This window comes from Mytilus trossulus, unplaced genomic scaffold, assembly GCF_036588685.1.
Source record: "Mytilus trossulus isolate FHL-02 unplaced genomic scaffold, PNRI_Mtr1.1.1.hap1 h1tg000024l__unscaffolded, whole genome shotgun sequence".
In the NCBI taxonomy this organism is placed as follows: Eukaryota; Metazoa; Mollusca; class Bivalvia; order Mytilida; family Mytilidae; genus Mytilus; species Mytilus trossulus.
In genome coordinates, this window is record NW_026963290.1 from 4,523,645 (window position 1) to 4,548,431 (window position 24,787).

General features: G+C 31.2%; 2 protein-coding genes across 3 annotated transcripts; both read left to right on the top strand.

The window, feature by feature from the left end:
- Positions 1-99: 99 nt before the first annotated feature.
- Positions 100-24,110, top strand: LOC134698906 (activating signal cointegrator 1 complex subunit 2-like). 2 transcript variants are annotated; one of them, XM_063560584.1, is made up of 17 exons: positions 100-214; positions 2,714-2,869; positions 4,142-4,200; positions 9,884-9,995; positions 10,805-11,002; positions 11,528-11,760; positions 12,576-12,650; positions 14,001-14,108; positions 14,888-14,953; positions 15,823-15,897; positions 16,862-17,060; positions 18,239-18,346; positions 19,169-19,272; positions 19,693-19,806; positions 20,729-20,929; positions 22,589-22,664; positions 23,721-24,110. In XM_063560584.1, the coding sequence occupies exons 1-17, from the start codon at positions 137-139 to the stop codon at positions 24,009-24,011; spliced, it is 2,253 nt and encodes a 750-aa protein (XP_063416654.1). In that variant the 5' UTR covers positions 100-136; the 3' UTR covers positions 24,012-24,110. The 2 variants fall into 2 exon arrangements, with proteins under 2 accessions (XP_063416654.1, XP_063416655.1); XM_063560585.1 differs by lacking the exons at positions 100-214; positions 2,714-2,869; positions 4,142-4,200; positions 9,884-9,995 and adding an exon at positions 10,023-10,048.
- LOC134698968 (uncharacterized) lies at positions 4,854-8,058 on the top strand. The gene is made up of 3 exons (XM_063560653.1): positions 4,854-5,338; positions 5,539-6,083; positions 7,781-8,058. Exons 1-2 carry the CDS (start codon positions 4,880-4,882, stop codon positions 6,073-6,075), a joined length of 996 nt encoding a protein of 331 aa, XP_063416723.1. The 5' UTR covers positions 4,854-4,879; the 3' UTR covers positions 6,076-6,083; positions 7,781-8,058.
- Positions 24,111-24,787: the final 677 nt, after the last annotated feature.

The window sequence follows — 24,787 nt, forward strand, 5'->3', positions numbered from 1 at the left end:
ATTTCAAATAAAGTTCAAAAGATGCTAGTTTTATTTTATAATTACAATACTCTTTTATTTAGGTTGCCCTAAAATAATATCAAATCTTAACTTTACTGTCCTGCATTAAAGTGAAAGTTGCAGTCTGTAGTGCAAGATGGATTTTAATATTCCATTAGACAAGCAGAATGTCATTGTTGAAAATAAAGGACGAAAAGAAAACGTATCACTGTTGGTAATGTATCGATTATATCTTTATAGAACCTTTTTCAGCTTGATATAGAAAAGAAGATGTGGTATGGCAAATGAGACATTAAACTCTCCACAAGAGACCAAATGATACAGAAATTAACAACTACAGGTCGCCATATGACCTTCAACAATGAGCAAAGGGTTGGGGGGGGGGGGGGGGTATAATGTTTTTGACCTGTCCGTCCATCAGTCAGTCAGTCCTGTTTCTTGTCATCGCAACTCCTCTCAAACCACACAACAGAATTTTATGAAACCTTTTCAGATAATAAGGACATACTATGTAGTTGTGCATATCGACGGGAAATTGCGATTTAATTTTTTTTCTAGGAGTTACGCCCCTTTGAACTTATTTACTTTAATGTACTACTGCAACAGTTTGTCATCGCATCTCCTCTGAAACCACACAACAGAATTTCACAAAACCTTTTCAGATAATAAGGACATACTATGTTGTTGTGCATATCGACGGGAAATTGCGATTCAATTTTTTTTCTAGGAGTTACGCCCCTTTGAACTTATTTGCCTCACTATACTGTCATGACTGTTAGTCCTCTCGCTTGGAATTTAAATTCCCCAAAAATACTAAACAGAAGTTAAACCTTTGATTGTGTTCATTTTACTTGGGAAGTGAGATTTTGTTTCTCCAGTGACAATATGAAGACGTGGGGTATGTGAGCGTGCTCACAAAGGTTCTTTAATTACTTGAAGAAGTAAGATAAAATGTACCTATATAAGGTAGCAACCATGGGGGCTATGGATTTTTTTTGGACAAACTTTTTTTTTCTAATTTTTTCGCGACAAGTCGAAAACAATTTTTTTCTTTCAATTTTAGCATTACATAAAGTGGCAGCTGAGGGCGATACAAACATTTTTTTTTTCTCAGGATCAAAAACAAATTATTTTTTTCTCCATACAGTCAGTCAGGGGTACTACTTGTACAAGTGTATTTTATTTACTTAAAGAAGTGAAAAAAAATATACACATATAAGTAAATAAATAATGTTTGAATAATCTCCCCTTAATTTTCTAAAAAATTTACTTGTATAAGTAAATTTTTCTTACAATCCAACAAAAATCCTCAAGTTTCAAGATGTAAAATCATGCCTTTCAAATTTTTTCCCAGGTTTGCTCAAATTTTTTCATTAAAGTTCAATGTTTCATCTCATTAATTCATTAAAGAAACTGATTGAGCAAAGATCTTGTATATTTGCGCAAGGCCTTCAAAAATTGCTCCTTTGGGGCTTGTAAATGAGCAGTGTTAAGAAGATAACAAACAAATGGGACTTTCATTGTCCATGAAATTACACTTAAATGATTAGTAAAGACATCTGTAAAGGGTACACAATTTAAAATTCTATTAGAGCAAAGAAATCTGAAGAATTCAAGAAAAGAAGAAAGGATGATTTTTTTACTTGTACAAGTAAAAAATTCTGAATGCTTAAGGAACATAACTAAGCCAATTTTTTTTTTACCTATACAAGTAAATAAAATTCACTTGTTTAAGTATCCTAAAAATTTACTTATATGTGTATATTTTTTTTTACTTCTTCAAGTAAATAAAATACACTTGTACAAGTAGTACCCCTGACTGACAGTGGAAACAAACTTTAAAAAAAAAAAAAAAAACATATTCATTGTAAAAATATATGCCCACAGACTAGTCCAAGATTACTCTGATGTCAAAAGGCTGTTTTGCCAGACAATCTGGGGCCGTTGGACATCAGAGTAATCTCTGACTACCCACAGACATGAAAGATTAGAAATATATATATGCCTAATATGTACATGATGTATGGAAGGTGATAACTGGGGAAAAAAACTAATCCCATGTACATCATTACCTGATTGATGTAATTGATTATTCATTTTTTTTTAAACTACAGTAAATTATTATAATTAAACCATCAATTAATTTTAAATCTTACAAATTATATGGCATTACAAAATTTTAGATATTGGGCCTTGATCATGTTGATCATATGACATTGGTTCAAAATTGAGGTTCAAACAATCCAAACAAACAACTTCATTTGATTTCTTTAAAAATTTAATTCTTGGAGTTTGACCCCCACTCGCGGCACAATATAGCCTGTTTGTGCTGATGAGGCTTTAAGCAATTATAAATCAACCAATCAATCTTCTGAATCTTCTGAATCGAGCCATGGATGTGTTTACAATTTGCATGTTGGACCATACATGCCATAATACAACATTTTACAATGTTATAAAGTTAAATGTTCAATTTAAATTTTAAAGTTCTTGGACCACACACATTCATTCTTTGTCAGAAACTTATGCTCTGAATATTTAATCACAATCCAAATTCAGACCTGTATCAAGCTTGAATGTTGTCTCCATACTTGTCCCAACTGTTGAGAGTTTGACCTCTGCAGTCGTATCAATTATGCACTTTGAATAGCTTTAGCATTTTATTGCAATATGAATTGTATTTAATTTCATGTTGAGTATATTTTTTTTACAGGATCCACGGTGGAAAGAAGATTTAAAGTTTGTTTCCTATCAAGCACCACCAGTAAATAATGGAGCAACCATGGAAGAATGGAAAGATAGATTGAACTTTATATCTGAGGATCTACATTGGCTATTACAACAGCCACATGATAAGTTTTGGTGTCAGGTAGGCTGTTTCATTAGATTTTGAAGTTAGATGTTTTATACATTGTACTTACTTGTACCAAAAAGTATCAAACTTAGATTAATTGACTAGTTTAAACAAATTTGGAATTCAGTTATTCAAAACACATCAAAATGCATTACTTAATATATATATGAATAGGCTCTTTAAGGAAAATTTTGAATTTGAGAATTATTTCAACATCATTAATGTCATGACCAAAATATATATATACTTTGTAAATTCCGAACATCAAATCATTCAGTGACAATAGAAAAGGGGAGATGGCATTACATTGAGAGAAGTGATAGAAAATGCTCAATATGTACCAAAAGAAATATAGGAGACAAATATCACTATATTTTTGTTTGCCCAGCTTTACAAGATGAAAGAAAAAGATTTATTCCAAATGAACTAATACTCAGACACAACATTATTAAATTTAACCACACTGTTTAATTCAAAACAACCAAAGACACTAAGAAACCTCTGCAATTTTATACGATGTATTAATACTAAGCATGCTAAGCTTACTCCTTCTTCACAACCATAATTTATTTATCATACTTTTACACAAAAAGTATTTCTTTATACAATTTTAGTTTTCACATTTGACAGTATAAGTATTTATATATATTCTTTTATATGTTATCTCATCTGAAATTTTATGCTTTTTAATGCATTTTTATTTTTATTATCATGTATATTATTTTTTTAACTTCTCTGTAACCTTTGTACTTGCATGGTTTTATGAGAATAAACTATCTATTACATGTATAAAGATTATCCAGACATAGATGGAAAGTTGTCTCATTGGCAGCAAAACTTGTTATATATATCCGGGGCTCCTCCTTATGGAACTACATTTTGTACATGTATGGTTAATGCATATACTTTTACATGTCATGAATTGTGCAGTCTAAACAGATTGTTTGTTAATTAAATTAATTTCTTATGCATGCCATATTTTGTACCAAATGGAGATGAAACATATAGATTTATTCTTATTCATCTCTTTTTTAAATGTCCAATATTCATTATTAAAGAAGTCGAGAGTAATTATGATAGTAACTGTATGTCACTGACCTTACATATCAACATTTAGGATTAAGAGTAAGATCAAAGACGTTTTGCCTCAGAGTTTTATTAGGTACACATGTCTTTCATGTCTTTATGCTGGTTAACCTTCTTCAAAATCAGACTTACAAGTGATATTTACCCCTTATATAAATGAAAAATTGATTTAACAAGCTATATATATTTTATTTGTTTTAGGTGATACATGATAGCACCTTACAGAATTTGTTGGATACATACCTGAGATTTTCACCTAGGTTAGTATTAATATTCTTTAGGTTTCATTAAAAATAGATGAAAACCTTTTTAATTGGATTGTGTTATTTACTTTGTGATGCATATATATCCATCTTTAAGACTTAGTTACAGTAATTTTCAATTTTATTAAACTGGTGATATAGACGATTTCCCATGAGAGAACAGCCAGGTGGCGCTGTCCAAGGTCATTGCGGTCACGTTGTTGTCCGAGGTCGTACGTGCAAATTTATGAGCTTGATTAGTTTTTGACATTTTCATCCGTTATATATATTTGTTGGACTTACTGGATTTTTCTCTTTATTTATTAACAATTTTGATTGATGGATATTCTATAATTTTTGTGTGATGGTTTAAAAAACCGTGTGGATTTAATAGATTAACACTGCTATATTGACCAAAGTGGTCATCAAAATGGCGGATAGTAATATTGGTGATTCGACGTCCGAAAGGAACAATTTTGCCGAAATGGTAAAACGTCGTACAAAAGAGATATATAAAATAAAATCAGGAAAGGTTTCTGAAACAGTGGGAAACCACGATACCGATATGAACACTAGAAGTATAAATAGAAGTTCGGATGCAATGCGCATGTCCGAGGGAAGTACAATTCTACGCATGTCCGGCAACCTGGAAAGCGAAAGTGAAACTAACGATCATGAAAACAATAACAGTCCTACAATGAAGGACATGATGAACAAATTTTCCAGTATGGAAAAGTCCCAAACAGAAATAATGGCTAATTTAGCCGTGAACATTTTGCAATTGCAAGACAAAGTTAGTGGAAAAGAGTTGAATAAAACTAAAACTCATTCACAAAAAGAGTCCGATAGGACAAGAACTGTTAGTGTCAGTGACATTCCTGAATTGTCAGACATATCAGATGATGATATGGAGTCTGAGGAGGAACAAGATGACCAAGATGTTGGTTGTTCTCTTGATCAAATGTTGGATGAGGTAGACGAAGACTTTTTTCTAGAGTTAGAGAAAGAGTACCAAGAGGACAAAAAGTTTGGTCCTGAGATAGATAGTGCTATGGCAAAACTTGCTGAAACAGCTATAGAGAAACCCTTGAAAGACGAGGAGTATCAAAAGTTAGCAGACAAGTATTTGGTGCCTGAAAATTGCAAAAAGATAAAGGTATATTTTCAGGTTATATATTATATTGCTTTAGATATATAAAGTATAGTTAAGATTAAGCAAAATAAAGCAAAAACGTATATTTATAATTGAACGATAATGTTTTTGTGATTGAAGTTCGTTTTTATTCAACGGTACTATTAATTCTATTATCATGATAAAATGGTCAAGCATTTATGAATGCTCAATTGATTTTTTAGGTACCTCTGGTAAACAGAGAATTATGGAAGGTGCTAAAAACCAAACGAGAAGGAGATGTGGCGATGCAAAAGGTGACTCAGACATGTAGTTCAGCATTGGTCATGGTACTCAAGGCTTTGAATATTATTAAGACAAAAGGGGACATGAGTGAAACCAAACCCATATTCAAAGACTTGTTTAAAGTTTTAACGCATGGGATATGTATGGCAAACAGGAAAAGAAAGCAGATGATAAGGCCTATAGTCCCAGGGAAATACAGGAAATTGTGTGAAGTAGACACACCTGTTACAGAATTTTTGTTCGGTGACAATCTGGATGAAAAGGTGGACAAATTGGACAAAGATGACAAAAGGTCAGACAAGTTATCTATGGAATCAGGAGGTGTTTTTTTAGGGAAAAGAAAGCACAATTGGTCAAAGGACAGTCATTGGGGTCCAGCAAAAGACAAAAACTGGCCAAAAGACAAATTCTGGCCAAAGGACAAATTCTGGGCAAAAAACAAAAAGAAACTGAAGAAACCAAAGACAATACATTAAATGTATCTGTAAGTACTTGTATGTTCAAGTTTTACAATACTCCAGATAATTTTATTGGAGGACAGATTTCAGTATTCATTCAAAACTGGGATTTACTAACTTTGGATAAGTGGATAAGAAATGTTTTAACTGGTTATACAATTGAACTAGACAATATACCATTTCAAAATACTATTCCAAAAACAATTGAATTTAATGAACACGAAAGTGATTTAATTCAGAAAGAGATTGAAAAGTTTTTAAGGAAACAAATTATTGAAAAAGTGTCAAATACATGTAATGATACTCATGGATATTATTCTAACATTTTCATTAGACCTAAAAAGGATGGTAGTGTTAGAGTAATTTTAAATCTCAAATCTTTCAATGATAATGTTGTCAAAAAACATTTTAAAATGGAAACTCTGCATACTGCTATTAACAACATTAAATTAAACCAATTTATGGCTTCAGTTGACTTGAAAGATGCGTATTATAGTGTACCAATACAAGAAAGTGATAAAAAATATCTAAGATTTAGATGGAAAAATGATCACTACCAATTCAAAGTACTTCCACAAGGGTTATCGAGTAGCCCAAGGGTTTTTACCAAATTGTTAAAACCTGTTTATGGAAAATTACGTGAAATGGGACACGTCAATGTGCCTTATATTGATGACAGTTTGTTATTGGGTGATACATATCATGAGTGTTTGAAAAATATTGAAGATACTGTTACTTTATTAGATGGATTAGGATTTACAATTCATCCTGAAAAATCAGTATTTTTACCCACTCAAGAAATTGTTTTCCTAGGGTTCATTATAAACACATTAAATATGACTTTACAGTTAACTCTTGAAAGGAAAAAGAATTTAATAGAACAATGTAAACTGCTTCTCTATCAAAAGAAAGTAACAATTAGAGATTTAGCACGAGTAATAGGAAAAATGGTAGCTAGTGAACCAGGGGTGAAATATGCTCCTTTGTATTTCAAGGATTTAGAACATTTTAAAGATAAGTCCTTGAAAGGTAATCAAGGCAATTTTGATGCGATTATTCAGTTGGATATTAAAAGTAAAGAATTACTTCATTGGTGGATTGATAATATTATGTCCAGCTGCAAGTCGATGACTATTTCACAACCATCAGTTATTTTTTATAGTGACGCTAGTAAGACTGGTTGGGGTGGTTTTAATAAAACCAACCAATTGACTGATAATGGGTTTTGGACTCATGATGAAATTTTTGAACATATCAATTTTTTAGAATTGAAAGCAGCTTTATTAACATTGCAATCTTTAGGACATATGCTTCATGATACACATATACGTTTGTATGTTGATAACACAGTGGCATTATCTTATATACACAATTTTGGGGGACGTATACCTTCTTTACATAATCTTACTAAAAAGATTTGGTACTGGTGTGTTGATAGGAATATTTGGCTAAGTGTTGCACATATTCCAGGGAAAGACAATGTTACAGCTGACAAATTGTCTAGAAAACTTAATGAGGATATGGAGTGGATGTTAAAACCAGAGGTTTTTGAGATAATTGAACAAGTGTTTGGCAAAATAACAGTTGATTTGTTTGCATCTGGCTTTAATAAACAAAAACAACGGTATGTGTCTTTTTTGCCAGATGTAAATGCAATGGCTATTGATGCTTTTACTTTTTCATGGACAAGTTCTGATGTTTATTATATTTTTCCTCCTTTCAGTCTTCTGGGAAAAGTGCTGCAGAAGTTAATTACAGACAAAGTCAACAAAGCATTGATTGTAGCACCAATTTGGACAACTCAAGTATGGTTTCCAATTCTTCTACAGCAGACTTGTCAACAACCATACTTACTACCACAAAAAAGTTTAATATTTCCAGGAAATCTACAAAAACTACATCCAGTGAAAAATCTTCAACTTGGGATTTTTTGTGTGTCAGGGAACATCTCCAAAGTAAAGGAGTTTCAAACAATGTTGCCGACATCATTCTACAATCATGGAGATCTAGTACATCACAACAATATAAATCATATCTCAAGAAATGGAAACTATTTTCAAGTGAAAGGGAAATTAATTTGTTTGATCCCCCTACCAAAGTGATACTTGAGTTTTTAAATTCCTTATTTGAACAAAATGTAGGTTACAGTGGTATAAATACTGCTAAATCGGCTATTTCAGCATTGTGTAGTTTAGTTAGTAATAGAAATATTGGTAAAGAAACTTTAGTTAAAAGGTTTATGAAAGGTGTTTTCACTAAAAAACCTAGTTTACCAAAATATAGTAAAATTTGGGATGTTAACAAAGTATTAACATATTTTGATAAAATATCGGACAATGAACAGTTGTCTTTATTAGAGTTATCACAAAAACTAGCTATGTTGTTTATGTTATTGAGTGGACAAAGATGTCAAACTATATATAAATTAGAATTACATAATGTTCAAATTGAAGGAGACACAATGGTTGCTTATGTTAGTGAATTGTTAAAACAAACTAAACCTGGTGTACATATGAAACCTTTAGTATTTGATAGATATATTATTAATGAAAAATTGTGTATTTTGAGAACTTATGAGGAGTATGTAAGGAAAACAGAAACTCTCAGAAATAATGAACAAAAAGTATTTATTTCTACAGTCAAACCATACAAATCTGTTACTAAAAGTACAATTGCTAGATGGGTAAAAACTGTTATGAAAAGTTCTGGAATAAACATTGAATGTTTTGGCCCACATAGCTGTCGTTCAGCATCAACATCAGCAGCATTGGGCCAAGGACTTAAAATAGACACTATATTGAAAAGTGCAGGGTGGAAATCTGCAAAAACATTTCAAAAATTTTATAATAAAACAATAGTTATTGAAACTGAAAATAATTTTGCTCAGAAGATTTTACCATCAAGTAACTAAATGTAATATGGTGTTTTATGATATTATGTTATGATCATTATGCATTAATGTTCAAATGTATATATGTTTATTAAAAGATATATTACTTGAAATATTGGTATTAACATAGCCTAAAGAAGGTTTTTTCAATTCAACGTGGATTGATGATCTAGTTGTGCTCTAAAATCTCATGGGAAATCGTCTATATCACCAGTTTAATAAAATGTTTAAATTAATCGAAACATTTGAAGATTAATTATAATTTTATTAAACTGGTGATATAGATTTCACATGCCCACCACTTGGGAATTTCTTGTGAAATTGTACCCACCCTAAAATACAACTAGATCCTCAAAGCTCTGAAGTATGACCTTGGACAGCGCCACCTGGCTGTTCTCTCATGTGAAATCTATATCACCAGTTTAATAAAATTATAATTAATCTTCAAATGTTTCGATTAATTTAAACAGTTTACTCTAACCTTCATGACATAAGAAAACCATGTGAATAAATTAAAAGTACTTATATACATTTGAAAGGGTTTCTTTTGTTATCATTGTACAACCATAAGGTATATTATTTATGTTCAAATTTAACTATTTAAATCAGTTAATGTCAATTTTGGAGTCAGGACTCATTGCAAGTTTTACAAGTGCTTAAAGCCTTTGTGAATCTGTGCACATACTTCAAATTTATCTTTTATACATTACCAAGTATAATTAGCTACTGACCTACATTGTAACTTTCGAAGAGAAAAAAATGGCTTTAAACATTTCTTTTTTATATTTACAATGAGTTGATGTAATTATCAGTTGACTTTTATAAACATGCCAAAATAAAAAAAATATGTCTGTCTTATGATACTATTTGATAGCAAGAAAAAGTGAACATCTTAACATTCAAAATAATTTGTGAGTCTATTTTTCATGTAAAAAGGTCCTATGATGTGATATACCAGTTGACAGATGATATACAGTCCATACATAATGAGGTCCATAGACTGGTGTTTATGACATGTCTAAGAATGGCAACATTTAAAGAATCACAGGTATAAAGAAAATAATGTAAGGTTTAAGAATGACAACATTTAAAGAATCACAGGTATAAAGAAAATAATGTCAGATTTAAATGTGACACAATTTGATTGGTTTTGTCAACAAATTCTAAATTTTATTGATTAATCTGTATTACTAACATTAATTTTTTTTTTTTTTAAACCAACATTTCTGAGAATTTTTTTTTTTAACTATTTATGTATGCATGTAAGTAGTTTCTGAACCTCAAAGTAAGATCAGAATGTAAATAAGATACCTTTTATTGATGAATGTTATTCTCGTAATTTGTTTTTTCCAGATGAGCCTTACCCTTCTAAAGCATTTGTATGTCTTTTTGTCATTTTCTGGTTATTACTTTGTAATTGTCAGTTGACCTTCAATTTATAAGTTTTAAAGGATCTATCATTATCTACTGACTCTTTTTGATGACATTAATTATGCAAATAGTTGATAAGAGGTTGATATATATTTATTCCCAAAATATACCTTTACCACATTAATTTGGTAAATTCTTTAAAAGTTCATGGAGATATTCATTGTTTATTTTTCAAGAAATATCTTACTATAGTCTCTTTTAACAATTGCAGTCTGTTGGCCAGTGTTGGGACAAAATTGAATACTAAATTGTATTTAAACATGATTCTACATTGTATCTAAACTTGATTCTGATACTACATTTTATTTAAACATGATTCTGATTCTACATTGTATTTAAACATGATTCTGATTCTACATTGTATTTAAACATGATTCTGATTCTACGTTGTATTTAAACATGATTCTGATTTTTTTATCATAACAGGAACATCATATAACACCTAGTGTGTTTGGCGAGATCGTGTATGAAAACTTTTTATTTGACATCCCTAAGATATTTGACCTTTGTGTACTGTATGGTGAGGGAAATGGCCCACTGCTGACTAAGATGGTAGATAACATTTTCACACAGCAACCAAAATATAATGATGATTTACGCTGTGCTATTCCTACAGTCATACAGGTAATTTTGTCAGATTTATTTATTATTTGATTGGCAAAAGTATAGAACAAGAAATAGATATATAAAACAGTTGATTGTAAAAGTTTGTAATTATTCGTGAAATGATCCAATTGCAGTACTCTAATTTGTCAATTTCTAGAGATTTCAAGTAATCATAGTTGTAAGCAAAACATGATAAATTTGTTTAGCATGTTTAATATCTACATTGTTTATCATGGTTATACGCAACACTTAAACACAACAATTTAAAAATAATTGAAAATTTGTTTTTCCACAAACATCCAAACTTGGAAGCCATGAATGATAATCATGATAATAATTATTGAAGTCATATATACTCGCACATGACAGGTGAGCATGAAATAGACAAAAGTGCTGAAAGTGTAGATAAACACCAAGCCATCAATCAATCATTTATGATGTGTTTCTCATTGTTTTTAATTGAATGTTTTAAAACTCTGATGAATTTATACAGTGTATATGCAGTTATGAAGTTATTGTTATTTGGTATTAACTTTTTTGTAGGTCTTTCATGATATTGCAGAAAAATGTGGAATTTCAATAGACAAACATGGCAGTTTGTCACCCCAGAAATTAAGCAGTTCAAGAACAGATAACTCTCCATTAGTTACCATGCTTATCTCAGATTTCCAGGATATTGTTCTATATTTAGCAGACATAGCCTTGACCTTGGCAAATTTTCTGGAGATCCATCCTCAGTCATGTGAACTGTTCCTTGAAGAACACTTTATACCAAGGTACAACAGTAGTACTTAAAGTCCACTCTAAAAGTGGGGGCAAAATAGATGTATTTACACTTGTATGCAAATTTGTCCGCCATTACGTAGAATCACTCAGGTTCCCGTAAACTTTGACATAACAATTCAAAACAGTTGACGTGACAATAAAAAAGTGATTGTTGCTTGACGTCAAAAGGTTATTCGGAGGCGATCTTAGGTCATTTGGAGACAAAATTCAGCTAAATATTAAAAGTGTAAATACGTTTATTGCAATCATCTTAAGCATCCACACATTGATTTGTCCAACAATTATTTTTGTCACACATTTCTTAGAAACTACTAAGCTGAATGAATTCACATTTGGTCAGCATCTTAACAATAATAAGTTGTAATATGTTAGCACTTGAGTTGGATGGAAGGGGATAGAAATATGTTAGCACTTTAGTTGGATGGAAGGGGATAGAAATGACCTTTGAGGTATTTAAAATTCTCTAATTGAAGACAAACTTTGGCAAATTATAATGCGCCAACTTAACAGCTGCTTCCCAACCTTTTCTTAGCTAGAAACTTCTTTGTTTTAGCAAAATATTAATGACATTTTGAATTATTTTTTTTTATTTTTCAATATTGTAAATGCATTTACTTGCTATTTAGTAAAATAATAATATAACAGATGATCACTTATTGCTTGAGATTAGAGCTTAATAAAGTTATCTATCACAATCGATTTATGAAATTTGAACTGCTAAATACTACTGTTGCCTTTATTTATCTACCTACATATTTATACAATTAAAAGAAAAATAACAGTTTATACTTCTAATAATTACCAGGTTAGCCGAGTTCTATGATGTTGTGTTTCCTGAAATCTCTCAAGCGCTGAAGATGAGAATGTTTGAAAATAAGGAGTAAGTTTAAGACTACTGAAATATTTTTCTTTATTCTCCATTTATTCAAATTCAACTGGAAAACTTTTATTATACCCCCGCTTTAAAAAAGGGGGGGTATACTGTTTTACCTCTGTCTGTCCTTCCTCAGTCCGTCTGTCCCATGAATATTTTTCATCGCATTTTTCTCAGGAACTACAATACAAGGATTTGTGAAATTTGGTTTCAGGGTTTATCTAAGTCAGCTATACTGTGTGATGCGTTTTCAAATTGATCACTTGACAACTTCCTGTTTACCGAACACTTGTATGATTTTACGCATGATAGCCAAGTTGAAAATTTTTGTCACATTTTTCTCAGCAACTACAATACAAGGATTACTGAAATTTGGTTTCAGGATTTATATTAGTCTGCTATACCGTGTGATGCGTTTTCAGATTCATCACTTGAAAACTTCCTGTTTACTGAACACTTGCATATTTTTACACTATATTATCCACTTGCGTCGGGGGTATCATCAGTGAGCAGTAGCTCACCGTTTCTCTTGTTTTGTCTGATTTGAAGGGTGTATTTTTGGGTGAATGATTACCTGAAGACATTGAAAAACACTTATTTTCGACATGTTACAGATTATAGTCTAGCCAAATTAAAGAGAGGTTATCAGGTACATTGTGTTTAGAGACCCTTTTACAAAAATAAAGATGACACAGGCAGAGGTTTTCTGAAATTGAAGTACCAGATATTTGTATGATTATGAAACCTGGAAATATTCAAAGAGGGTGATAAAGGGGCAGTCTGAACATGAAAACATGTGAAATTAAAATATCAAAATTGTTGTACATAAAATAAATATCTGGAAAAGCGAAGCACAAGAAATAAAATTGTAAATATTAAGGAATAAAGATCATGAAGTTATTACTTAGTCGTTCTTAGAGATAATGCAGTCATTATAAATGGACATGAAGACCATGCAGTCTATTTGTTACATCTAATTTGAAAACAATATTATTCATAGTTATTTGAATGCAATTAATATCTTGGGAACACTTATTTCATAATCATCACCAGACTGACTGTTTAATCAAATGCAGGACAAACACAAGAAATTCAGATACCGACACAAATCTTGGAAAATAGATAAGGGGAAACATGAAGTCCTCAGAACAAACCAAACACGAAAAAACAAGAAAAAATATGTCAAAACATAAAAAGAAGTGAAATAAAAAGGTGCAAACGTCGCCAAAAATATACCTTTTAACATAAAATTTCATTAATAATGGAATTGGTTGTGTTGCTTATTGCCTGAGAAAATTTATATATATAGTAAATTTGTTGTTTCCTCTTTTAATGCCATATCTCTTATTTTCACAGCCATCAGAAGTTACTAAAGAGAAAATTAAAGCAAGCCTCTGTTTCATTTATGAAGGTTGTAAATGCTATTGTAACTCATTGTTTTATACAGCCTGTTTTGGATCAAAGGTATGTTTTGTTTAAACCTGTTTCTGCATTTAAACCTGGTTTATTACATTGTTGGTAATGAATTATCATGATTTACCAGTGAAATCAAACCAACAATTTCACAATAAAAAAATGAAATTTAATAGAAATTCTTTTAAATTAATTATGTATTACTTCATTTTTATGCCCCACCTACGATAGTAGAGGGGCATTATGTTTTCTGGTCTGTGCCTCTGTTCGTTTGTTCGTTCGTCTGTGCGTCCATCTGTGGGTCCGTTCGTCCTGCTTCAGGTTAAAGTTTTTGGTCGAGGTAGTTTTTGATGAAGTTGAAGTCCAATAAATTTGAAACTTAGTACACATGTTCCCCATGATATGATCTTTCTAATTTGAATGCCAAATTATAGTTTTGACTCCAATTACATGGTCCACTGAACATAGAAAATGATAGTGCGAAGTTCAGGTTAAAGTTTTTGGTCAAGGTAGTTTTTGATGAAGTTAAAGTTACATCAACTTGAAACTTAGTTCACATGTTCCCTATGACATGATATTTCTGATTTTAATTCCAAATTAAAGTTCTGACCCCAATTTTCACGGTCCACTGAACACAGAATATGATAGTGCGAGTGGGGCATCCGTGTACTATGGACACATTCTTGTTTATTTCTCAATTTATTAAACAGACACCAGATAAAACTATTCATAAAGATTGAGTGAATGTCTAACAATATTTGGAGCATTGTGAAAACATTTAACAGAACAATCTGACATTCAATGATACATGTATTCTATTTTTTCTGTAGTGCAAAGAATACTGACTGTATAGAAGGATTTATAGAAACTTTTTCTAGCTTACTTGGAGATAGAAGGTTTGTATGACATCAAGGTATCATTGAACTTACAATACTTTGTATGAACTACATGTTGTAGTGCAGTGTTGTATTAAAAGCTTGAACATTTTGAGTATGTAAATGTTTTGTTAAACTTCATAATCAATGATAATTTACAAGCACATGTGTTCAATAACTTTAAATGATAACATACATAAACTTTGAGGATGTGATTTTTTTTGTTAACCATCATAAGCAATGATAATGTACAAACACATGTGTCCATTGGTTTTAAATTGGGATATATATAAATAGGTTATTCCAAGGTCAGGAGATACAAGCTCAAATTGTTTGTTAGTGTTTCACATCCCTTGAACCATTTGGCAAAGGGTATATAGGCAAATAACAATTTAATTATATTGGAGTGTCTAAATTCTATCATGGATACTCATTCTGAATTAAGCTGGCATTTTTACTCTAAGTATAATTAACTCGTAGATATATTTTCTCTCTGGAATTGCATATAAGGGAGGTAAATTATATTATATTTAAATCATCTATTAGCCCAAAATAGGTTGCCTTATACTCGTGTTATAACAGAAAAGGTGATACATACCAGTATATGTACCTAAATCCATTATTAGTTACCTTTTGAATTATATGATCTAGTTACTTATGAAATAACATAACACACACAAACATACAAATGAACTTTTTTGTTTTAAGCAAAGCTTTAACCAAAGTAAAGGATATAAAAGGAATTTCCAATGAACATACATACAGTCATGAGATAACAAAGACATACAGCAATTGAAGCTTAAATCTAGGAGGGCTATACAATCTCTATACAAGTACTTGTTTTGTTTTTTCAAGATTTTATTTTTAATGAATCTTTTGTTAAATTTCAGATTTCTTGCTGACTTTGATGGTTCTTACCAAGTACAAGTATATTTAGATATCATTACACAGTCTACATGTGATGTGTATCCTTTATAATCTATAATACTAAAATAATGAGGTCCAAATTGTCAGCCATCATGGGATAAAAACACCAAATCAATGAATTCAAGTTTATAATAGCTAATATGGGACAATGGTGTTGATTAAAACTTACACCACTCCAGACCCTTTTTTCCACATAATTAATAGTGCCAATAATTAACAAGTTTTAAGTTGAATTCAATACCTACACCAATGTTATATTCACCTATTACCTATTTCCATATCTGTACGTTCCAGCCTACGTTCCCCATCTGACAGGCGCACCACCAAATGGTGTATTTTGGATTTTGCTATATACACTGGTCATAATCACAGAGTTGACACTACTAAATTCAATCATTGTCACATTGTTCCCTATTGTAGTATTTCAATCAGTATCACTTTCTAAGATGACAATAAGAATACTAAAAATGTGGACTTAAAATAAGTCGTATAGATACAGTAAGTTCAATTTGTTAGCCTGCAGGACATAAAACAGTGAATTAAAGGATCCAACTTTATTTATAACTAATATAGGACAATGCTGTTGATTAAAAAATACTTCATTCCAGGCCCTTTTGTTTTCCAAATAATTAATATTACCAATAATTGATAAGTTCCAGTGCATCTTAATGACGTAATCAGATGACAATACCAATACTAAAATAAGGCTAACGCATAGTTATATACTTTAATTTAGTCAGGGCCCCGCGATATCAGTGATGCATGTGTTCTAATATTTTATAAATTTCAAATTAAATGAAAGATCAGAGTAACAAAATAGCAATATATCAATGTCACATTTGTTTATTCAATAATTTTGATTATTAAAGTGTTTACATGATTGAATTTGTTCATTCAAATTATATGTAAATTAGTTTACACTAGAAACTTAATGAAATGAATAAAAAATGCACTTTGATTTTACATGGTTGGAAATTTGCTTTTCCTTATCTCTTGTAATAGTGATGAAACAAGGATCCAGTATATTCAAGAAGCTGTTCATTCAGCCTTTGCCACCTATGGTAAGAGGAGGAAACCAACAGGAGGAATGAATAGAGGAGGAAGAACCAGTCCTGATGGATCACCAGAACCTTTAGTAGCAGCAGGAGGGGCACCTGCTGGGAACCAGAACACAAAAGATGATTATGCTGCATCGTACAGTGTAAGTAAATAAATTCATTGCAAGGGCGTTAACTGATAAGGAAAACTGAGTGCATTTGGTTACTTTTATTGAGTAACTGCATTATTTCATAATCACATACCAATAGATCAATATCAACCTTCTTTTGTAATTGATTGAAATGATAAGCCAATTTTATAATTAAGAAATAATTCTTTCATGCCATGCTCCATGCTCATTTTAACATGGGTAGGCATCATATTTTTTTATATATCTTAATACCGAGCGTTATCGAGGTATCAAATGTTTAAAAATGTAATGCCTACCCATGTTAAAATGAGCATAGAGCATGGCATGATAGAATTATTTTGATTCTAATAGGAATATTTTGAACTTTTGTACTTTGAAGCAGACCTATATAGTAGACGCTCTAAATGAAAATCAGCAGTTTATCTTTAAAAAAAGAACAGAAACATTTAAACTTTCTTTTAGAATGTTTTGATTTAATTTCCTAGCGAGCAACACCAACAAAAATGTCCATTTTGATCTCTGGCATTGTGCAAAATTCATCTGACGTTGGAATTTCAATTGTGACCTCAATCACGTGCAGCCCATGTTCTATTCAAATTAGGACATGACAAAGCTAAAGAAGAATGTCATATTAGAATCATCTTGCACAAGGTTTTAGTTGGTTAAAAATGTGAGCTGACCAATTTGTTTTTATTCCAAAATGCTGTCCAATTGGCACAGAACAGCTAATACAATTTATATTTCTTTAGTTTGAGAGAAATTTTTCTTTAAATGTATAACTGCTTTCAATAAAACAAGTTAATCCTTTACACAGTAAAATATAAAAAAATATGCAAATTTAAAACATGAAATAAAAATCTTATTTGTTTTAGTTGTTTATTCTTTCACTTCTTAAAATCCTTCCTACCATTAAATAAAGAAGGTGAATCTAACTCATAGAATGATCTACGGTCAATTCATTATTATTTCTTGGATACTAATTTTCATGCTTTTCGTGGGTAAAGGTGAACCACAAATTCAGATGTCTTATGAATAACATATTTTCTATAGGCCTGGTATGAAAATATTAGTAAAACCTCAAAATCAAATACCCTTGAAAAGGCAAGTTCTGCTCAATCCACGAAATATTGATATCCATGAAAATAAATGAATCCACAGTATATTATATTTTTACAAACCACCTTTTGTAGGAATATGAAGGAGCCTGTAGTGAGCCAAGGAAAACAGGAATAGAACTGGATTCTTTAATTTCTTCAGTTAAAGATTTGTTACCAGATCTTGGAGAAGGCTTTATAGAGGTATAGCACAAAATTATGCAAGAAAAATTGTGTTATTTTAGTTTGACTTGTTTTCATGTAGGTCATGTTTTTTTGTCGAGACTTCGACTTTAGTCGAAAAAGCGAGACCAAGCAATCCTACATTCCGTCGGCGGCGTCCACAAATATTCACTCTGTGGTTAAAGTTTTTGAAAATTTAATAACTATCTTAAACTATACTCGATTTCTACCAAACTTGGACAGAAGCTTGTTTATGATCATAAGATAGTATCCAGAAGTAAATTTTGTAAAAATAAAATTCCATTTTTTCTGTTTTTTATTTATAAATGGACTTAGTTTTTCTTCATCTTCATCTATCAAGATGAATATTTTATTGATTGTTTTCCTCATTTTTGTTAAACCTGGGAGTTACGGCAAAAGTAGGCGAGACACTGGGTTCGACGGAACCCTTACAATTTTTTTAGTTTCATTAGCAGAAATGTTATGTGATTCATAGATAAAAATGTTTTTCTATTGTGATTAATTTTTTTACAATATTTTGATTTGTACACAAGGAATTATTATAATTTTCTAAAAAAAATAAAATATAAGCCATTTTGTATAAAAAAAAAAAATATTTTCTAGATAATTTAGATTAAAAGCATATGTTGGAAATACATCAATAACACTGCAACATAACAACAATAAAAAAAGACAAATATCAAAATATAAAGAATAAGCTAAAACAGATACACATGTTCTAAGTGCATACACTCAATAATAGCTAAACTTTATTTCTATGGGTTTTTCATAGCAAAAGTTGGAATAAAAAGTGTATAAGTTTTGAAATTTATCAATTTTCAGTTGTGTTTTGATGAGATGGGATACAGTATGGAGACAGTTATTAATGCTGTGTTAGAAGAAAGATTACCTCCTTCTTTAATAGAAATTGATAGAACTCTTCCCAAGTAGGTCCCTTAATCTATTGTTTTATAAATTTAATGAAATTGGAATTTTAAGATGAATCTGTTTTGAAAACATTACTTTAAAATGTTGTATTCTCTTACCATTAATTTTATAATGACATTGACAGATTATTTTTCCAAAATCTACTACATGAAAAGAAATCTGGTGAATGGTTAAACATAGTCAAATCTAACATTAAACTTCAGGGGCGGATCCAGTCATTTTGAAAAGGAGGGATTCCTAACCCAGGAAAAAAAGGGTGTGTGTGTTCCAACTACATGTCCCCATTCAAATGCATTGATCATCCAAAAAAAAGGGAGGGTCCCCCCCCCCCCCCCCCCCTCTGGATCCGCGCCTGAACTTTTAACTTCAATTCACTTCAAGTTCAAATCAAAAAAATATATAATGTTTATGTATAACAGGAGCAAACCAGAAGAGACAATTCTGACAAAGCGACACAATGTTTTTGATGATGATGAATTTGATGTATTCAGAAAAGATGATATTGACACAAGTAAAATACACAAAGGAAAAAGGTAAGTTGTCTAACAAAAATATACAGTATGTCATTAAGGGCACCTTTTAAAATGCTTTCAAGGAAAGGAGTAAGTACGGTAAGGGTCGATTTTGACCTCAAATATCAGGTTCATCTAAAGAAAGATTTTGGACAATTTTTAAACACTTAAGTGTCTATTTCAATTAATTCAATTCGTGTATGTGCAAGATTTTGACTGATTTAGTCATTGAAAACATTCCGATTGAAGCTTAAATATGAAAAATCTACCAAATATGCCAAAAAATGTCACTTTTCAGGTGCTTTTTGTCTAAAATGAAAGTGGCTGCGCTGCATCCGTGTTCATCCTCAACCTTTATATGTGTTATGTATTATCATCAAATACAACTTGCATTTCAATATCATGAATGAACACGAATGCGGGCACTTTCATTGAAGGCAGAAACCGTCTAAAATTTACCTAAAATACTGAAATTGTGAAGATTTCAGTAATTTAGCATGACTTTATGATGCTAGTACCCGATATTTTTGCATTGTATTGTCAAAAACAGCCCATATTTATGAAGCTGAAGCATTTTACTTTCCAGTAAATAGCTAACAGATTACATTTTCACAATTTTGTAAAACTGCTATATTTTGGGGCCAAAAAGGGGTCTTACTGAACCTACTCCTTTGCCAATTTTTTTTTTTTTCGCAAATGGGCAGTTCAGTTGACTTTGTTGAAATCAGAATTGTTTTTGAAGTAAATGAAACATTAGAGGATAAACTAGGGAAAAAATATTTCAAGAATTGACTTCATTCATTCATAGTTTTATTTTTTATTTGAATAAAATTTTTCCAAGATTTATTTTTGAAATGACACCTTAATGAACAGAGAAAATATACGATTCTAAATAAAAAAAAATACAGAACACACATATCTTATAAGTTATTCAAATTAACAGTAGCAAATCAGACAAGGTAGATCTGGATACCAAACCATCAGAAGACATGAAGAATCAGCTGAATGAGATGTATGGGTACCAGATAGAGGAAGTGAACAGGGATGAGAATGATATGTATGATGATGAATATGATGACACCTATGATACCAATAATGTCGGAGCATTTGATGCTGACTCTGCGGATGAACTCACAGCTAGAAGGTTGGTTATTTGGTTAGGGCTATTCCATTAAAATGTAAGGGGTTGGGTAGGAAGGGAAGTTTAATTATTGAATGTGGGTCATGGGTCTTTTTTCAGTATGCAACTACATATTACAATTATACAAAATTATCTAAAAAACGGGTTTTAGATGTAAAATATTTTGATAGTTCCTTCCTACCCTCCCACATTCATTTTAATGGAATAGCCCTTAATGTATATATATGTTTTGCATGATGACAGAGTTTAATATTTCATGCTTTGAAAAGTGCCCAAGGTCATTGACAACTTTACAAGCTCATTTCTGTTTTTATGCCCTTGCTGTAGCGGAGGGAGCATTAAGTTTTACCCTTGTCCGTCCCCAAAAAGTTTTTTTTTTCGTTCTTTAACTTTAGTTTGCCTCAACCAAATATTACAAAATTTATACACATTTTTATTACCATTAAATACATATCCAGTTAATTTTGGTGGCGTCACTCTAACTGTTCTAGAGTTATGCTCCTCTACATTTGCTAAATTTTTCATTTCCATTCTCTAACTTAAGTTTGCCTCAACCGATGTATTAAACTTATACACAATGCTTATTACCACAAAACTCAGATCAAGTACACTTTTGGGTAGGATCACTTTCACAGTTCTTCAGTTATGTTCTTTTATAATTATAGAATATCTAATCGAAGAAATCAAATAGAGAAAAATATTCAAGGAGTGACCGAACAACACATTAATTCAAGAATGCACATGGCACTTGAGTTAATTATCAGTGTTGTTCGGTCACGAGTTGAATTTTTTAATTCTTTGATTAGTTAAGATAGAGTAACCATACATTGTCTCAAAATATCAATATTATTTGTACAACGCTTGGAAACAGGTAGAAAGTGAGGCTGTGCCAAGCATTTTTACCTCTTTTGAGCCCAGTACAAATAACATTCATATTTTGAGACAATGTATGGTTTTTCTTTATGTACTGCAACTCTTATAACCGTTCTTAATAAAGTATTTAGGGTAAAAACCATCATTTCTTAATTTTGAGCCTAAGAAGAAAACTTCCGCAAACCTTTATGTTTTATTGACGTCAAAAATAAAACTCTACGGAAACGCATTGTCAACTTCATAAACAAGGCAATATACGATCAGTGACTGTATATCACATATGAATATATGGTCAATGCAACGTGACTGCTCAAATAGCATAGCTGCAGTATATTTCTTTTTATTACATTGGCAAATGGCTTTTTTTTAAAGAAATTAATGTAAAACATGTAAGGAACTATATCTTTTTTCTACACAGTCACACTATGTTTTGATCTGCTGTTATCTATGTCTTGACAACGCCTATTGTTGTATGATGTCAAAGAGTGAAATAACCAGGTTTATTTCATGTGTGAAATTATCGTTTTGTATTTAACTGGGAAATCAATGTAATTAATTGCAACCATTGTAATAACTTAATTAAATATGCAAGCAGGGGTATCATCTGTGTCCCTTAAACATTCCCCATTTATTTGTTTGTTTTGATAACTGCCAGAAAACCTTAAAAAGGAAAATTTCAGCATGGTCAATGAATTTTAGTTATATAATTTTGATTCTTACAACTTTAAAACTTGATTTGAAAATATCTTATAGTTTTTATTTGATTGACTAGTTTGGTTTATGTTTCAGACCTTTTACAACACCTAGAATACTTGGAGGCAAAAGAGAAGATGATGGAAACAATAATTCTGAGTCGGATTCAGAGGTAAATATATAGTGTTTCTTCTTACCATTTAAAAAAAACATTAATCAAGGATTTTTTAACTGAAGTTGTTGCCCCAGGACAAAGAAAATTGCTCTTATGTAAAGACCAATAGGGTAAAATAAGTCATTGTTAGCAAAATGTATTACCCTTCTACATCAGTATAAAACAAAATGATGGTTCAAAAGACAACTTTCAAGTTCGATGCATTTCTGTCAAAAACTCTTTAGTGAACATCATTCGTACATATAAGGGCATCATCACTTCTGTTCCAATGTTGAGAGAGGGGTTGGAAAGCTATAGTGCTGTATTGCAGGAATACAAATTAAAGTCTAATGATTGACAATCGGCAATAGTGTCATTAGGCAATTGTGATTAATAAGTACTTACAAAACAAAAATTATTTCTAGTTTATCCTTCACAATGATGATCACTAAGACACTTGATGAACGTTAATAGTGCAGGGATACAATCCCCTCTATCTGGTAAATGACTTCATAAAGGCGCTCATAATTGACATTTTTTTTCCTGTGAAGGATGAACTTGAAAGTGGTCTAGTACATGTTAATCCTTTCACTATAGAAATTACAGCTACTTGGGGATTAATGCAACCCCCATGGAATCGTTCTTTTAGATTCTTTGTCTATGAAAACACAGACTATGTAACAGTATGTTACACATGCATTGTTATTGTAAAACTACTGTCATTCATTTGAAATTTCATTTCTGACTTAACAAGGTATTCATAAAAAACACTGCAACTCATGATTGCAAAAAAAAACCAAATAAAATCTTTATTTTGAGAAATATAACAAACAAAGTGCAAGTTACATTTCATCATGAGCATAATAAACAACCTACTTGCTGGGAATAACTTTATTATCTCGTTAGAAGTTATAGTCCTTGCTTGCAGTATAATTTATACAAAATGTATCAGAAAAAACTTTAATGGAAAGAAATGTTTTGTAATGAAAGTCTGTTCATGTTTTTTTCTCTTCTATATATAACTTAAATTTACCCAAAGAGCATTTTTAGTGAAGATAGTATTTCTCTTTATAGGAGTCAGACAGTGATAAACCAATTAGAGATGAGTTTTGTCAGAATCCAGCTCTCTTGAGACAAAGAGCTGAGGAGCGTGCTCGATGGCAGGCACAGAGAAGAGGAGGTCGAGGTCATCACCGTGGTCAAAATAGACCTTCAAATCCAGATGGTGCTGAAAGAAAACGTGATGTAGTTGGAAAACCAAAAGGTCAAGGTCAGGATGCTAAAGTTTCACAAAATAGGAGATGGAAAGAGCAGCACAAGGGAGGAAACAGACGTCAGCAAGCAGATAGAAAACGGATGGCATGAACTTGTCTTTGTTTATTTATTTTTTTGTGCAATATAAATATACATTTATTTGACAAAAGTGTCAAGGAAATTTTAACTTATTAAAAAATCAAGCATTATAAAAGCATGTCTTCAAACCTTTGTTTTGTTTTGTTTGATTTAAAAAAAAGTGAAAAGAAAATCTTGTCTTTGTCTACCGTGAATGCAGCATATCTAGTATAAGAGACAAAAGTATGCTTATCCAGTTGAGGCCTTGTAAACTATTTGTATAGAGCTTTACATTTCAGAAGGTAGTAAAGCTTATATTCCAGATGCCTTATCATCTGAAATTTCCATTTCCCTTGAACTTATTTTCATGGTTCAATGATTGCATAGAAAAGTGTTTTTTTTTTAAATTAATTATCATTTTACTAACAGGGGTCTTAACCTTTTAATCCATTCTGGATTAATATCTGCTCTGTAGAGTACTTTTAAGGTGCACATTTCCATAAGACAGGTGGCCTTGACCTAATTTCATGGTTTCAGGTTCATTTTGTGTACATGATAGTTTCACAGGTTGACTTGACTATCGACCTCTAACACTAACAATTCTCTAATTATCTCATTGATAAACTAATATAATACCAGTAGTTAGTTCTCTTGTTTGAAGTTTGTTATTATAAGGCTTTTTATAGCTGACTATGCATTATGTGTTTTACTTATTGTTGAAGGTCATACAGTGACCTATGGTTGTTAATTTCTGCATCATTTGGTCTCTTGTGGAGAGTTGTTTCATCAGCAATAATACCACATCTTTT

Bases quoted from the DNA above. Each gene is read 5' to 3' on its own strand.
- LOC134698906 (XM_063560584.1), top strand. From the start codon at position 137: ATGGATTTTAATATTCCATTAGACAAGCAGAATGTCATTGTTGAAAAT. The intron at 19,273-19,692 runs GTAGGTCCCTTA...TATGTATAACAG, and splicing joins ATTGATAGAACTCTTCCCAA to GAGCAAACCAGAAGAGACAA. The intron at 19,807-20,728 runs GTAAGTTGTCTA...TCAAATTAACAG, and splicing joins AAAATACACAAAGGAAAAAG to TAGCAAATCAGACAAGGTAG.
- LOC134698968 (XM_063560653.1), top strand. From the start codon at position 4,880: ATGAAGGACATGATGAACAAATTTTCCAGTATGGAAAAGTCCCAAACA. The intron at 5,339-5,538 runs GTATATTTTCAG...TTGATTTTTTAG, and splicing joins AAAATTGCAAAAAGATAAAG to GTACCTCTGGTAAACAGAGA.